Source organism: Poecilia latipinna, unplaced genomic scaffold, assembly GCF_001443285.1.
Source record: "Poecilia latipinna isolate Pla-1442-1.1 unplaced genomic scaffold, P_latipinna-1.0 Scaffold727, whole genome shotgun sequence".
Classification (NCBI taxonomy): Eukaryota; Metazoa; Chordata; class Actinopteri; order Cyprinodontiformes; family Poeciliidae; genus Poecilia; species Poecilia latipinna.
In genome coordinates, this window is record NW_015113343.1 from 221,649 (window position 1) to 236,568 (window position 14,920).

The 14,920-nt window shown below is 38.3% G+C and overlaps 1 protein-coding gene and 1 long non-coding RNA gene across 2 annotated transcripts in view; one reads left to right on the top strand and one right to left on the bottom strand.

The window, feature by feature from the left end:
* The first annotated feature begins 3,018 nt into the window (after positions 1-3,018).
* Positions 3,019-14,920, top strand: part of LOC106955338 (cingulin-like protein 1) — a 45,144-nt gene continuing 33,242 nt past the window's right edge. The window contains exon 1 of the mRNA XM_015045457.1: positions 3,019-3,320. Coding sequence (XP_014900943.1) covers positions 3,034-3,320 — 287 coding nt within the window. The 5' untranslated portion in view covers positions 3,019-3,033. The remainder of the gene's footprint in view (positions 3,321-14,920) is intronic.
* LOC106955339 (uncharacterized) lies at positions 12,584-13,457 on the bottom strand. The gene is made up of 2 exons (XR_001426556.1): positions 13,252-13,457; positions 12,584-12,745 (listed from the first exon to the last, which is right to left on the bottom strand). It is a non-coding gene; the product is annotated as an uncharacterized LOC106955339 (long non-coding RNA).

Here is a 14,920-nt window from a genome sequence, read left to right on the forward strand (position 1 = left end):
TAAATACTTAAAACAACAGACATGTAACACTTTTTTATTTACTTTCACTTCTCAATAGGAAGAAACACATTAACAATAAAGATCAGACTGCAGTTCATTATTTTCTTACTTTGGCTGAATCATGATAAACTGCCTCATCTGCTAAACTGCTACACTGCTTTTATAGACTTAAGCTTTCTTATCAAAGGTAGCAAACATCTCATTCATATTTAGCTCTTTAACTTTTAGTTAATTAGAAGAGTTTGAAACAGGAGGAGGGGCTGAGCAAGTGGACCAGCTCAGAGTGGGAGCTGAGAACAGATAGAAAAAACAGAAAGTTATGCTTTTATTTCTCATTGTCTTCAATATGGAGCGTTTAAAACCACAAAATAAAATCTGAATATTTTTCTATATAAACCCTGGTGCTTTAAGTGTTAAGTGTTATGTTTAAGTAATGATACCTCCAGATATTCATTTCTATCTACTTATTTGTTCTCAGTCATCCAGGACATGCCAAAATGAAAAAAGGCTTAAAAATAAAGCAAATTAAGTTATAATTTAAACAGAATTGGGAGCCATTTCAATAAATCACTGTTAATGGTGAATTTTAATTGTTACTCATTAAAGCTTTTTTATTTAGAAACTTAAATTTTTGTACATGTGTAGCAGAGATTAGATCAGTCAGAGTGAACAAAACTCGTATAGAAGCAACATTTGAGTTTTAGTATTTTTTCTCAACAGGTTGCTTACTTAGAAAAACACGTTTGATGTGCATTACTAGTCATTTTTGGTCCTCCGGCTTCAAAGTGGTTTAAAAACGTTTTAAACCACATTTTACTTTACTTTTCACTGTAACTTTGCCGACCCCCCGAAACTGATCTTATGAAATATTCCTGTTTATGTTTCCCCCCATAATGAGATGGGGTCTACGCCCTTGGTTGTTATATTAATGGTTTTTGCTTCAACACTTGGAACTGTGTTGGAATTATTAAATGTACTCATTCTGTTGACTTTTTACTCTTGGAGTTAAGTTTCGACTGCGTTACAGTCTGGATACTTTCGTAGTTCTGAATATACATGTGTTATGAGTGTCACATTTTCTTTAGATTAGAAGTTTGTGTGTTGTTTTTGAAATTCAGTCACTTTATTTGAAACAATGTACAAAAATGATGACGATCTCTTCAAAACCAGAATGGAATGTGGAAAACTAACATTACAAATACATGGACAGAAAACCACCAGGAAACGGAGGATTACTGCCGTCCAACCGCAGACGCACCGAACCTTCAGGACGTTACATAAGTTACTGCCGGTGTGAGTAAAGGTTGTGCTCACCTGGACGCTCCCCTCCGCTGCACGTTTCTCCTTTTATTAGCCGTCACACCCTGAACGTCCAGGTGACACAACGCAAAGTCCTGCAGGAGCGAAGAACCGACCACAACATTTCACCTGCTAACTCAGAATCAGCTGGTTTTAAGGTCAACAGGTTGGTTCTGACACTGCAGATAGAAAATGGAAGAACAGTCAAATAAAGAGCTTTATGTTCTGTGAAATGATACGGTGTTTAATTGGGAAAGGTGGTGCAGACAATTTATTCAGAAATGTTCTGGAACATTTGTGAGCCGCAGCTTTGTCACAACAGATCAGCTTTACAGGAATGAGGGATTTGAATGAAGCATTACTCACGGCCACTTGAAGCCGTGTGTGTGTGTGTGTGTGTGTGTGTGTGTGTGTGTGTGTGAACTCCTTTGGGTGGGTGTTTCCAGCTTCTGATGGGAGGAATGTGAGGCGTGGCTGCAGCGTTTCCCAACACAGCAGCACTGAGTGACACCTGGTTGAGCAACCGGCGGAAACGTCCTCGGTTTGCTCTCCTGTCCATCTGACGTCATGAAAGTTAATGAATCTGGTTAAAATTAGAGAGTGGGTCAACAAGACATCCCACTTGAACTTTGGCATTTCCGTAAGCTTAACTGCGGGCCACGGTAACCATGGCAACAGCTTTATAAACATTGTCCAAGTAGTTCACGGAGTCAGGTTGTTAAAGCGTCAGGTGAAGGTGTCGACCAAAACTGCATCATATATTTACATTTTGTGACGTTTTAACTCAATTCTGCTGATTCATTTAACACCTTAGCATCTTTGATAACTTTAGCATTTTTGCTAACTCAAAGTGTTTAGCGCTCTTAGTTTCCCTTAAATTAATATTTCTGGATAAAATCCAGAGAGATAATTTTTGATTTAGCTAATTTTTTAGGTTGATTTTTAAACTTTCAGTTGAACAAAGTTTGACTTTTGGTCTTGGTTATCAATTGTTAATTATTCTTTGGGGAGTTAGATGTTTATATTCATGCTCTTATTTTGAAGTGGGTGACGTTTTTCATGTTCTGTTTCCTCCCGTTCTGCAGAGCAGCAAATAATGTTTGTTCTGTACCCAGAATGCAACAGTACAGTTTAAAATCTCCTGAACTCCTCTGTGCTTTCTGACCGACGCCCCCCTGCGGTCAGTCAGGCTAAATTAGCGACAGCGTTAGCAAAACTCAACAACTGTAAACTTCCTGAAGCTCAAACCGTACAGGAAGCCGTACATATTGTGTAGCATTAACACCTGGTGGGTATCAACACATCTGAATTTTGTTTCTTTCGTGCTTTAGCATTAGCTTCCACCAAGTACTCTGCTACTTAGCATTAGCAGAACTAATGTTAGTGCTATAGGGTTAGCGCAGCTGTTTTCAACTGTTTTTAAAGCTCAGAAATGATGTGACTTTTTACATGTACTTACAGCTTCCTGTTAGCATTTTATTTTCTTACTTCACAGTGGAAATGGGCTTCCTACAGCCACAGGGTGAAATCTATTCTTTACTAGCAAAGGTTGAAGATAAAACTGAGCTGTTTTAAACCAAATGTCAAATTCTGATGCAAAAACACATTTTATAATTCTTTTTAATGTTTCAAAGTGTTTTTAAGATCACTTTTAAATGTCATCAGTGAAAAGTACAAAAGTTTGATTTGTTTTTTTGGCATTCAGAGCGGAGAACATTCCAGAAATATCTAAGCATGGACAGATTCTTTTGTTATTCCCATAAAAGGTTTTTACACAGTGAGAAAGGAATATTTCACGCCTCTGAAAAACTTTCTAATCGGAATCCAAACCATGCTGGTCTAAATAAAACACCCTCTCAGAGTCCTGCGGCGCTCTGCCCCTCCCTGTCTCCTCCCACGGTGACTCTGGGTGCGTCAGAGCGCCGGTGCGCCGCAGGTGAGCCGACCCCGCCCACGGCGCAGCCTCAGACCGCAGCCTGTCAGTTGGCGGCAGAACAGCGGAGACTCCGAGCAGCGAACAGGTAAGAGGCTGATGGTTGGGTTCACCTGCTGGGGTCAGAGATCCGGGGCTGCTTCACTCACGGAGGTCAGGAAGGCGACTTTCGTTTGGTAAAACGCTCTTAAAGGGGCCGCAGCGTAACCAGAACACCTGGTGATCTGCAACAGGCGGAACTGAACTTTAAGTAAGAGTTTGACTGAATTATGTAGCGAAATGGCTGGAATTAGTTTTTAATCCATCAGAAGGTCTTTTTATTCCAGAGTAAACAGTTCAGGCTGCTGGCAGTGGAGGCCATCATCAGCTAATCAGGCTGGAGAATAAACACCAATCACCTGCAGTGAAGCTGGTGACACATTAACTTTCCTCAGGACCGTAAGCTGCCAGCTGACTGCTGATACAGTCAGTTTAAGCCATAAATTCATGTTTTTCCTGCGCGGAGATGAACTTTGGTTTTATCAGGAGGAATTTATGAAGCGTGCTGGCTTCATTCTGCTGTTTGAGGAATGAATGGAATCAAACCAACTTTGGTCGGTGAAGGGAGATGTGTGCATACCAGAGAGTTTCTCACGCTGAGACCAGCAGTAGTTCAGGAGAGGCCATATTTACAGAGTTCAGCTGGAAAATCCTCCAGTTTGGCTGCAATGTTTTTTCCTTGAAACTCAGTTTGATTGGGGAACAAAGTTGCATCATTTGCTCCATTTTTCTCTTTTGTCAAATGAACCAAACTGTTTGAAAAACCTGTTCCCCTCCTCGCCTGTGGGGGCGCTGCACCAAGAACTATGGAAGGGGTCACTGAGTGCAACTGTAAAATAAAATGAACTGCTGTCAGATTTTAGCGGTTGAATAATTTCATGAGTTATTTCTCATGCTAGCGCTAAGCTAGCATGCTAGCTTATTTTTGGTTGTTTTTACCCAGAATGCCCTGCTCTGTAGTCCGTTTCCTGTTTTTAAAATGGTCTCCGGTCCGCTTAGCGTTCACATGTTCCAGTTCACTTCAACCAAACCGAGACTCGGGTTTTTAGGCGACCAGCGTTCACGCCTCACCAAACGGACCGGACCGGACTTTCCAGACAAACGGACTGGAGTTGGATTAAACGAGTCCGCCAAATGAATCCAGCAAAGCAGAGCGGGTCAACAGCGCTCAGGGAGTGATTACTTTACTCATCAGGTTGTTTTGGATCAGATTCTTCGGTTCAGAACCGAATCATTAGAAATGATTTTTATTTGCAGAGGTTAATTTGTGTTATTAAATAATCCAAAACAGAGTTTACTTATGTTTCAGTTAAAGTCCTGTTGGCTTATTCTGATCCAGTAGAGAAAACCTCTTCATGAGTTGCGTAACTCCTCAGTTAGCGGTTCTGACTCAGTCGATCCAAACAGGACCGGACCTGTGGAGACCCTGACCATGAAGCTCCTTCCTTCAGGCCGCTCCGGCGGGCGGGTCCGGCTGGACTCTGGACCTGAAGAGCGGAACCGCACAGCCGCCATCTGGAGAGGTTAAAGGTGAAACCTTCACGGTCCAGTCCATCCAGATCGCTGTCTAGACGGGTTTTCACCGTTGGCACGGCGACGGCGTGCATGTAGCTGCAAGCTGGGAATGAAGTTTCACTTTTATTAATTTGCTTTTAATGCTTTTGTTGCAGCTCAGATAAAGATCTGAAATCTGAACTTGGCTGGAGAGACGGTGACTGTTTACGCTCCAAAGTCTTTAAACCTGCTGCAGTCAAGAACAGGCGTTTCTGATCAGGCAATAATTAATAATTTAACAATAAAGGTTCAGTGCTTAGCTGCATTTATTATGAAAATGTTAATAAAGACAAACAAAAGTCCACTTACCGAATAATTGATCATGTGTCTGCAGGATATCAGTTGTGCTACATTGTGCCATTTTTATTAAAAATAAAGGTACAATATTTATATTTGGTCATAATTTTAAATATATTTCTGTCAGTTGGTCGTCTTTGTAGCCAGCACTTCCCAACAACGTCAGCAGGTTTTGTAGCTTGGAAACATCATGAATATTAATAGAATATATCGTCGACTCAATAAACAAAAAATGTTGATTATTTTAAAACTATTTCTTGATAATTGCAGATGTCTGATCTGTAGAAACGGTTTGCTCCATTTGGTTGAGAATACTTCAAATTGAAATTTCTCTGCAATTTGTAAAATAAAACCTCATGTTTTAAGTTTGTTCTTATGGAAAAACTCCATTTATTGAACTGCAGCTACAGTTTAAAGTAACGTCTCACTAACAAATACTGAACTAAAATCTTACACAAAATTAAATGCGTCAAAAAGCTTCTTTTAACCAATTAGCCCCCAAAGCTAGCTACAGTAGCAGAATGCTAACATGTTTGCTGTTTTACTTATTTAGCTCCTTAATCACATTTGACTAATTTTTGTTTATATTCTGTTTCTCAAAAGATGTTTTCAGTTTGAAACTCATAAGTTGCTGTCTTTGCTAGCTTAGCCTCTGCTAACAGAAGGAAGCTTCATTTCAATGCTACTAAATGCTAATAATCTGGAGATGCTCAGGACTTTTCTAATATGTTTATATTTAGTTTGGCCTGATTATGTATCAGGCACTGGGCAGTGCTATAGCTGTGGCTGCTGATGCTAAATGTTGCTATGAAGCATCGTGTTGTTTTTTATGACGGTGTATGCTAGTAGAATAATTTCAGCAATAGTTTGGCTTTCTTAGTATAAATTTAAAGCAGAAATAATAAAGTTTATATCTGAGCTCTGTGCATCACCAGTTCATGGCCTTTCTTTGTGGATATCTTTGCTGTTGGACTCTTTCCTCCTTCCTCTTTGTTAAAATAATTAAATCTGTTAGCTTCAGACACGCGGCGGCTTTCTGTTTCTGTCCGCGGTGCGTTAAGTGGACGGCATTCTTCCCTTTTCTTCAGCCCAGGAAGTTAACCAACCAGACCAACGGGAAAACAACTGTTTTCTCTCTCAGGTTTTCTCGGCACACACCCACCAACGAGTTGCTCCTTTCTTTAGACATTGATCTTGATGTTTTAACCTACAGGCTGCGTTTCCTGTCCCACTGGCCTCTCATTTAAAATACTGAGCAGGTCAAACTGGAGGACATTCGTCCAGCTGGACGTGTTTGTTTTTCCCAGAACTGTTTTTACTAAATAACGGCAGGTAGCTGCTACTTCCTGTCCTGCTCAGGTTACAGTTTAGTGGATTAAATGCTGCTGCTAACAAGCTATGCTAATCCGCTGTTCATTGTTTTCTCGCTGTTTGAACAGGCCGTGACTCTTCCTTTAGGTATCCCTCGTCTTTGCGGTTTTGTCGTGCGTAATGTCCAGCAGACGTGAGCAGACCCATTCTCCTGCTTTTGTTTGGACTGGGTTTACTGGTTTTGCTGGTCTTTACAAACCCAGTGGGCTGTTTCCAGGCCCGCCGTCGGCTTTAGTCTGATCAGTCTGGGTTATTTGGGCTGCAGAACGTTGACAAGACGCTGAAGCTCTGAAAAATAAATGTTTTTAAAGCTTTTATTTTGTTAAGTTCAACTCAGAACTGGTGGTTTTAACCTGGAAATGTAACGGAAATGTTCATGTTTGGATATTTTGTCACCAAACTGTCACAAAGAATCATCTAAATTTCTCTTTCTTCAATTCATGGCTTGTTTCAACGTTAAATCTGTTATTTCTTCATTTCAGTCGCTGGTTTATCAAAATCAAGCTTATTAAAGTCTGTTTCTTCAGACTTTAATAAGCTTTTGTTTTTAATTTCAACCCCAACGGATGCCTGTCACCATCATCAGGAATCGGCCGACGTTCAGTCTTAGCGTATCGATCTGTAAGTAAATCTGGGTTGATACGAACAGCTGATGTTTGTGTTGGTCATGTGGTTTTTGTTTGGTCATGTGACGGTGATGCAGTGAAGGATTGTGGGTAACTGAAGCTGAAAAGCAATGCTTTGTGGTAATTTTATGTCAGAATGGAAGGAAAATAAATGTAATATTGGTAAATATCGGTTATCGACCAAAATGTTCATCCCCCGCTTCTATTATTGGGCTTTAGAAAATAATCAACTTTTACCAAAAGCGAGTTAATATATTTTCATGAATGAAGAAAAACCACAATTTATTTGTGACCTAATGACTAAAAAATATTAAAAATGAAATTTTGTATCATTTTTGGTAGAGATTCTGTACATAAATGGCATAAAAACAGTAAAACTGCAAACACTCATTTTGAGATTAAATTTAAACATTGTTTTTTGTCATTTTTGGTGGTTTGTGAATCCCTACGGAAGGCCTTAAGAGCCAAATTGTTTTTCCTGGAGGTTGCACACATTATTGTTTTTATAACCCTTAGCAAATGAATATTTTTTATTTCTGCTGATGTTTGATGTATTTGGCTTTCTGCCTGGGTTTTGTGACTATTCCAATTTCCATAAATCTGGTCTGTGAGAAAGAGTTACCTGGATGATGTCACTGTTTTTACAAAGCTTACTCCGCTCCCTGCTGATACCTGCTTTCAGTGTTTGTCTGTTCACATTACCTGAGCCTTTAGTCATGTCATAAAAGTTGGATGATCTCATAGTATTTCAGACATACCTGGTGTTGAAACCTGCTACCTCAGTTGTAGCATCGTTATGCTAATGAGGAGATGAGAGCTGGAAAAGTTTTTGGACGCTTCAGAACCTTAAATAATCCAAATATGACCGCCAGAACACTCAAACTGCGACTCGTCTGAAACACTCGTTCAGAGTTTTGCAGACTTCTGATCACTTCAAATAGAAAATGTTCCCCGATTTCCAAACTGTGGCTGAAGTGTTGCTTGTAGACGGGGGATTTTTTGTGTGTTTTAGTTTCTTTTTGTACATATTAGTGAAATCTTTGACGCTGTTTCATATGATTTAAGATGAAGTCCTGCAGTCTGGACTGGATGTCGTGCTGCAGCAGGGTGGAGTCTGTCTGTCTGTCAGCTGTCAGGATGTTTTATAAAGGTGGGAAGTCTGTCTGTGTTTGCAGCTCTTCTCATATTTACTCACTGAACTGCTCGTGTTGTCCTGCAGCTGACAACATTCCTTTAAATCCACTCGATCGTCTCTGCAACATGATCCGAGTTAGTTTTAGTTTTATAGATGAAACTTGAAGCTGAAGTCCTAATTTACTCACTTTATCTCTTTTAAGACGATGTTTTAGCTTGTTAATGAGGTCATTTTTTATAGTCGTGTCTTTTTCTACTTGTTTTTGTCTCTATGGGGCTTTAGGCAGGAATGCATCACTGTTGGAGTATTTAGCCGGTCTTTAGAGCGATCTGTCCTTTTGTCTTCTTTGTTTATCTCTTTACTCATTATATGTCAAACTGTCTGGAATGAGCAACACCTCAAACAGGCATCTGATGACTTTTCTCATTAGCTGGTAGGAATCCAGGCGATGAATCTTCCCACAAAAAGAGGATCAGGGATCTTTATCCGTCGCTGCGTCCTCCGAGCTCTCGGTTGAAGCAGATTTAATCTGTTAAAGCTCTCACTCTTAATGAAAACACGGGACTTTACTGTAAACTATGAGTCATTTCTAAAGAGAGATTTTATCACTCAAAGCATTTCATGTTTGGATCGGTCTCCTCTTGGCATTTCACAATAAAATGCCTAAAATGGACAGAAATGTAATTTAATCATCTGGAACAAAGTTGGATAAATTTGGCCTTAAAGGATTTTTTTTGAGGTCTAGTGAAAAATATTTCTCAGTATAAGTAATGACTGTGCATGATAACAGATGTTGGCTAAATATGCTAACTACCATTGTGTTGACATGCTAACTGTCTACTAACATAAAACGCCTAAATAAATATGTCTGTGTTAGAAATGCTGGTTTAGCAATGGATAAAAATGCTAATGCTCACTAGCTTGAGGTGATGAATGCTAACGGTGTCCATCAGGCTTTGCTCCGGTGTTGGGGTTAGGGTTAGGGGTTAGGGATTAGGGGTTAGGGGTTGGGGGTATTCACTGATCTGCTCCCAGATTTGAGTAACTCTGATGTTTTCACTAACTGTGACGTAAATCTGGCTGAATAATTGCTGAGACCGACTAGACTGTTGAATCATGGATGATTTTCTTGGTTGTTTTAAAAGCCTGAATCAGTGAAAAGCCGACTGACTGGCAGGTTTGACAGGAGGCTCGTCAGGAATGAGGGCGAGAGTTTCAAACACTTTCAAACCAGTTTTAAGGCAACATCCTGTTCCCTCATTAACTCCTGATTATTCAGACCCTTTTTGCTCCATGTCTGATGTCTGTTTGCTTCCTTTATCGTTTCTGTGGTTCAGTGACTTAAACAACTGAACTGAAATGATTTAGCATTTTCAAAGAACTTCCTGCATGTCGTGATTGAAATGTTTCCTCAGTGAATCAGTCTGAGCGTCCGGCTCAACCTGAAGCCTCTCTGGTGAAAAATACAAAGAACCAAAATATTAAAATTTATGAATATGATTTTATTTTATATTAAAGTTTTTTCAACCACTTTCCTTTTGAATCCTTCTACAAAGAAAATATTTTGCGGTTAATTAAAAATGTTGGATTAAAACCAAACTGACAGGAAACCTACTTTCATTTTTATAATCATTTATCAGATATTAATATAAATATTAAGGTTTTTCATTAAAAATAGTTGAAATTAATCACATTTCACTAAATCTGTTGGAGTGAAGCTGAATTTTCTACTTGGTTTTAATTTTCCTGTGTTTATTTACTGATTTATACATTAATTAATGGTTGTAGCAAAAATCAGCATGAACTGAAGATTTTAGGATGATGAATGAAGAAAATATTAGTTTTTATTCACAAATTCTTTCTTGGGGTTTTCTGTCCTGCTTTGCTCTGAGATGTTTCTGATCATACGATTCTGATGCTCTGGTTTCGTTTTTTCACCAATAAAAATAAGAAAAACTCAAATTTAAACAAACTTTTCTTGTTATCCTCACACACAGGATCGTGTTGTAAAATAATTCGCAGTTAGAAGAAAAAATTCAATATTCTGATCTCCACTTCGCTCTCATTTAGGGCTGCAAGTAACAGTTATTTGTAGTAATCGATTATTCTGTCAATTATTCTGACGATTAATCGATTAATCATTTAAAAAACTACATTCTGCTGATTTTTTTTAAATTAAAAAGCTACTGTAAATAATTTTGTACAGTATTATAAAAGCAAATAAACATTTCAGTTTCTGTTTTTAATAAGAAGAAACGCATTTTACCGTCTATAATAAAAAACCACAGCGTTCTTTCAGTGAACTCATCACTTGCAGATTAATTGATTCATTTTTGCATTAAGTGATTGATAACTGAATCTCAAAAGGTACTTAAGATGTTTTTTTTAACCAGGTGAAGTTAAAACTGCCAGGTGATAAATTCTGGGTCGAAATGTTTATTTAAATCTTAAACGTTTTAGTTTTTTGTACAGTTTTGTCCTCATTGCTGCTCTGATATTGTTGCTTTTTCATCAGAATTAATGTTTTTGACTCTTAATACTCCAGTTAACAATTAATTGATTAGTACACGAGTTGACGATTATTTCGATTAATCATAATTAATTCGATTAATCGTTTGTAGTCTAATTTGTCTAAACTTTCAGGACTTATTTTTCTGAGCTGTCTGCTGATCGTTAATGCATTAATCTTTATTTTCCACAGTTTTCCTCAGTCGGGTCTCGTTTTATCTGAACATCTTCTGGTTTCGCTGCTCGTTTTCTCGCCTCTCCAGCCTCTGAGCTGAAGACTCGGAGTAATTTTGGTTTTAATGGTTTCGGGTTTGAAGGTTTTCAATCTGCTCGTTTCTGCTGCTAATGGATTTCTCTCAGAGTAATTATTCATCTGCAGCTTCTCCTGGAATCTTAGTTTATTATTTTGCATTTTTCAGCTGCTGGTGTTTTTTGTTTCCTTCAGGATTTAACGAGCGTTTTGCATTATGCATTACCTCCCGGCTTCGCTCCGACATCTGGGGAAGTTGGCTTCACTCCAACATGGCGGCCGGCGAGCGCTCATTACTCGTTAGGCCTTGACGCCGGGCCCGGCGGACCCACTGGGCCCGGCGGAACCGGCCGGACCCGGTGGGAGTCCCGGCGCTCAGACGGTTAATTAGGCAGCAGAACATCTTCAGGTTCTGGTCGGGAAGCAGAGTGAAGGTTTCTGGGAACAGGAAAGCATCCGGTCGTCTTGATTGATCATTTATTATTAAACCTTTAATTCTGGTTACATTATATTATAAATGTCACGTTTTAAACGTCAGATTTTGGTTTTATCAAGTTTACGGAGTCATTTTAGTAATTAGTTTATTTCTCGGCTCAAATGTGTTTTTGTAAAGTCATGAAGACGTTTTCAAAGTCCTGCTGCTGATAATTAATTTGATTCTAATGTGTTAAAATATAAAATATTTCTTTATTTGTAAAACTGATACCAAAGTATAAATTCACAAAATGATCAACATTAATCAATTTAGTGTTTAATTATTCTTTGGTGTTGAAATTCTCATAATTTCTTATCATTACGACTTTATTTTTGTACTGTTATGATTTTATTCCCAATATTTTGACTTTTTTCTTTCGTATGAATTCTCATATTACTACAATTTTTTCCATATTATTTAAACTTTTTTTTGTAATATTGACTATTTTTGTTTTATCAGTTTCATATTTATTCTCGTATTATGAATTTTTTTCTCATTATTTGAACTATTTTGATATCATTATGATAATTTTCTTATAAGTAAAGTTATTCCGTAATATTTAGATTTTATTTTCATGTTATTGCTTCATTTTAGTAAAACTAGGAATAGATCCACACATAGTTTTTTAAACCCTTAAAATTAAAATCTGCAACATTTTAATTATTAAATGAGTAAAACTGTGAACAGTGAGGATCAGTTATGCTTTAACTAGGCCATCATTTAGATGAATCCATCAGAACCATTTATTAAAGTTGAATATTTCATGGTTTCTGCAGGTTGCGGTACGTTTCCCTGAAATGACCCCAAAGCCGTGAGTCAGAGGAGCTGCAGCCGAGACGATGCGCCTGCAGCTCCTCTGACTCAAGGCGACGTTTCCAGGTTTCTCCTGCCTGACAGGCGGATCAAACGATCCCTCTGCTGCAGGAGAGACTGGGAGACGGATAAACCTTTAGACAAACTGGTTCTGCTGTCAGAACGTCGACTCGTTTAGGATCGAGAAAAAAATGAGCAAAAGTTTTAGATTTTCTTAACTTAATAACTGAACTGCTTTCGACTCTTTGCAGGTTTTGGACACTTGGTGTCAAGTTCTTTTTTAAACTGTGCAACTTCCCCACTTGAAAAGGGATGGATGACCCCATGCAGATTCTTAATGACAGGGATTTTACTCGAAGGACCAAACAGTTTTTCTTGCTTTTACTTCCATTTATTTCAGTGTATGGACATGTTCACCATTGATCCAGAGGATGCAGGTAAAAACCTTTAAACAAACCCAAAAAATAATAATTACTAATCTGTATAAATTAATTTCACTTAGTTGCAAATTATATAAATAATACCAAGCAACCCATCACAAATTAAATATACAAAATAATCAAAATTAAATACACAAGTAACTAAACTTATGTTAACTTTAACTTAACTTTAAAGTGCATTTCAAGTTAATATTTACATTTCATACACATACATTTCTTAGCATACAAACATCTGCTTCTCAACATTAATAATAAATATTTATCATAAATTTAGCTTTAAATTATTATTTGAAGTTGATGGTAAATTAATTAACAATTGAACATGTTACCCAAGTCCATTTCATCAATGCAATAATCAATTCAATCATAAAAGTCCATCAGTCAATGAACGGCAAGCGTCGCCGCTGCAATCCACCACCTCAGTTCAGCTGTCACTAATGGATCGATCGGCCAAACTGGATTGTAGACAACTTTGCGGTCCGATCTCATAACAACACAGTTTATGTCTTACCGGCTGCCTCTCTGCTCATCTAAAAGATCATCCAGTTGTACACAGGTTGACTATGATCTGCGATTCAAAAAGTCGCAAACTCCTGTCCTCTTTGTTTGGCGGCTTTAACTTCCGTCTTCTCTTTTTTTTCCCTTGTCCGTCCCGCTTTTAGGTCCGTGTGGGAACGCACGACTTTTTTTTTTTTTTCTTCTTCTTTCTGATTTGACTTCACACTTGGCTTAAAGAATTGATATAGTTCATTAAAAGTGTTTAGTTTGATAGAGATGCTAAAGTTAGCTGACCTGATATGCTAATTTTAGCTAGCATTAGCATTACATGATACCTCCCTACATTAGCAACAATCACCACCAACTCAAGTCAAAGCAAACATTAAACATTTATAAAAATGATAAAAATGACCATTTAGTTTCCATCTGGTGAAGCAGGAAGTTGCTCTCAGCATCTTCGGGTTTTTGTGTCGTTTCCTTCAGCTGTTGTTGGTGCAGCGCCCCCACAGGCCAGGAGGGGAACAGGCTGCTCAGAGGTTTGGTTGGTTTGTTCAAAACAAACATCTGAAATGTTTAATTTACGTGAAAAATAAACAATGACTTATTTACTGAAGGTGCAGCAGCTCCTAACCTCATGCAGCTCAGAAATATTATTTAATTTCTTGGATTATTAATCTCAATCTGATAAACTCCTCAGTGAATCTGCAATCTGTTGAAGTGAAAATCAGATGCTAACATCGCAGAATGAAACTTTCAGGACGTTTAAAGGTTTAAACTTTACACAGTTTCCACACGAGGAGTCGTTTCCATGGTGATGAAACACTGAGCTGACCCTCCCAGTCTGTACTGGTGGGAGTGAACTGGTTCAAAGTGCAGCAGCGTTCAGGCGGCCATGCCAGCGCTGTGAGTCATGAAGGTGTGCTGCTGCTGACGAATGACTTTATTTATCGATGGAAAACCGTCCAGAAACGCATCAAACATAAAATATCACAAAAGAAACATTAAATCTGGTTCAAGGAGTCGGGGTCACAGCAGGTCAGACATTTACGAAGAAAACATGGAAAAAATAAGTACACCCCTTAGTTGGTTAGAAGGGAAAACACCTCAGTGAGGATCAGCTGATCAAACTTATTGATTATCAGCAGGAGATTTTAGGAAGACGACGGCGAAACAAAAACTGAATCTGTTCAGTCAGGAACTGATTGCTTAGCAGATTCCCAACTCCGAACAGATTCCTGACTGAACTTTTTCTTGAACAGATTCCTGAACAGATTCTTGGAACAGATTCCCATATTCTGTCTGCCTCCTCTTGAAGTCTTTGGATCTACAAGCTGCTGGAGTTTTGAATTTAATCTTTATTTAAAACAGTTTATCATCTGTAATCCCAAACTCTCAAAATGTTCCACATCTGTGGTTTTCCTGAGTATTCTGGAAGTTTTCTTGGATTAAAACGACAGAAGCTGACCTGTGATTCATCAGAAAGGAATCAGACACTCCTAGGAACGCTTCAGATAAAAGGGAAAGTTCCTGAAATTCACTCGCATATTTACGTCTCGTTGAGTTTTTCACATTTAAACTCTTAAATCTGAGATTTCTCAGATTATTATTGATGTTTTTCCTCCATTAAATGAAAAGTTGCTGCCGGTAAAATGAGGTTTATTGTTAAAGGATGAAGGTTTTTA